Here is a 2,401-nt window from a genome sequence, read left to right on the forward strand (position 1 = left end):
TACTGATTAGATGCATCAATGCAATGACTATAACTATGGTTCATTCACTTTCCTTGCGATACCACGTTCAATTGTCTGAATCACCACAGCTTGTTTATCCATTCTTCTGCACTGGGCATTTGGATTATCACCATGTTTTTGCTTATTGGAACAATCTGAAATTGAACATTTTTGCAAATAGTCCCAGTGGCACATCTGTTGGGCACGTGTCTGGGAGAGGAGCTGCTGGGTGATAAGACATGCACACGTTTGCAAGATGCTGTCGTGTCCCCCAGAGTGTTTGGGTGCACACTCCCATCACCAGTCTGTGAGAGCCCTGCCATCTGTCTTCAGCACTAGTATTATGTGTACAGGTCTTTATTCCATTGAACCCTAAAATGACCACGGAGGTGACCAAATTGGCCCAGGAACCACTGGTGAGGTAAGGCCCCATCCCGCTGACCACAGAGGTGGGGTAGGGGTGGGAGGGGAAGACAAAGTAGTCTGGGACAACTTAGCAGACTGGAGATTTAAGATAAACAGTCTCTCCTCACCTTTCCTGTCATCAACCAGCCCCCCAGTGGGTTCTCAGGCCCCAGTTAGCAGGCCTCTGGGGAACCAGAGGCCTTGGTGGCTGGGGGCAGAAGCTGAGCACAGGTATTTGATTTCAGGGTGTGGATTCCTCTGTTACTTGGGGATAAGGGAGGCCGGCTAACTGCTGCTTTCGAGATGTGCTTTATTTCTTTAAGTCCCAAGACTCTTAGAGATGAGCCGAAGCTGGAACAGGAATCTCAGGAGCCTGATCAGCATGATCCTCCAAATGTCCCCGCACCCAAAGCCTTACTTAACATATCCAGAGTTCGTCTGTTCTCCTCCAAAGAGACTCCTTTGCAGGGCCACAAGGAGAAGGACAAACAGCCTTTGAGCAGGCAGGTGGCACCACCGGGACCCAGGTAGCAGCAGCTCAGCCTGGATCCTTGCAGGGCCCGACCTTGCTTTCTTCCTGGAGGGGAAAAAGTACAGCATCTCAGTGCAAGGAGGGCTGCAGGGTGGAGGGCAGAGAACCTGAGCTGGCTCCAGGGAAGCCAAGCCAGGAGAGCTTGATGCTTCCCTGCAGCGTCACAGCCTGAGACCTCCAGCTCTGTAGCTCCAGGGAGGGGGCCCTGCAGGAGAGACTTGGTGGTGTGGTCTGGTTTGGTTCCAGCTCTGATCCCTGCAAGCTGAGTCTGGGCCAAGACTAACCCGAGAGGGCTCGGTGGGAGGGTGACCACCTGTAGTTGACTTCTGGGCTGCCAGCAGTTTGGCTTGGGGATATACCCTTGCTGGGGTCAGCCCCCTGGGCCTGAAAGTATATATAATGGGTCTTTTCTCCATCCCAGGTGTTTGGATGTGTAGGTGGGTCTGTGATTTCTCTCTCTGGCTTTAGAGATGGTTTCTGGGGAGAAACTGGGATGTTGGGAGAGCTCATCTGAGTTCTCCCAATGGGATAGTAGCTCCCTGCTAAGGTATTTCAGGAAGGTAAAAGGTTCTCTGGGATTGGGTTATACCAATTGGGAAAGGACTTTCAGAGACACCTGACTTGGGGGGTGCTATAGGGTGCTAGTGCGATGCTAGAAACCAGGACTCATGTAAGAAGTACTGAGTTCTGAGCTCAGATGCGCACCACTGTGGGGGGCTCATACAGACAATGGAGCCCCCCATTACCTCCTCCTTGACACTCTCCTTCAGTCCAAAGGCTGAGCTGAAGCCCGTGAAGAAGCCTGAGGACAAGCCAAGGAGCCAAGTGGATGACGGGCCACAGAAAGAACTGGTGACCCCAGGCACTGTGGATTTTGAGCCGATCCAAGAGCCACCGAAGCCCCCTAAGACCCAGTCCCCCGGCGCCTATCGCTTTGGCCGTCTCAGCCACCACTCCTTCTTCTCCCGACACCACCCCCACCCCCAGCGCGTGACCCACATCCAAGGTAGGGCTGAGGTAGGCCAAAGCCTGGGGTCCCTGAGGGGCTGTTCTTAAAAACTGGAAAGGGAGGGAGGGCCTTTGCTTCCAGGCTGAGGTCCAAAGAGGATGGGGACTTGGTCAGGGTCACAGAACTGCTTGGCCACTTGCAAGCACTTCGCCAGATCAAGACTTGCCTCGAGAGGTGGGCTGTTGCAAAGATCACAAGCTCTAAGGTCAGACGGCGTTTGTGTGTGTGTGTGTGTGTGTGTGTGTGTGTGTGATGTTCCTCCTTGCTGGGTTCTCTCATTTCACAAATTAGACAAATGGATGGTATTTTGCCCGAACTGCTCTCTGTTCTCTAGCTTAAGCCATTTCACCCACCCAATCATCCACCTATCCATCCACCCACCCACCCGTCCATCCACCCACCGTCCCATCCACCCATCCACCCACCCACCCACCCGTCCATCCACCCATCCACCC

General features: G+C 53.6%; 1 protein-coding gene across 1 annotated transcript in view; it reads left to right on the forward strand.

The window, feature by feature from the left end:
- Positions 1-377: 377 nt before the first annotated feature.
- Positions 378-2,401, forward strand: part of TBATA (thymus, brain and testes associated) — a 12,777-nt gene continuing 10,753 nt past the window's right edge. The window contains exons 1-2 of the mRNA XM_004680801.2: positions 378-421; positions 1,708-1,943. Of these exons, the coding sequence (XP_004680858.1) occupies positions 378-421; positions 1,708-1,943 (280 nt within the window). The remainder of the gene's footprint in view (positions 422-1,707; positions 1,944-2,401) is intronic.

The sequence above is a fragment of the Condylura cristata genome, unplaced genomic scaffold, assembly GCF_000260355.1.
Source record: "Condylura cristata isolate star-nosed mole 26May11 unplaced genomic scaffold, ConCri1.0 scaffold00011, whole genome shotgun sequence".
Classification (NCBI taxonomy): Eukaryota; Metazoa; Chordata; class Mammalia; order Eulipotyphla; family Talpidae; genus Condylura; species Condylura cristata.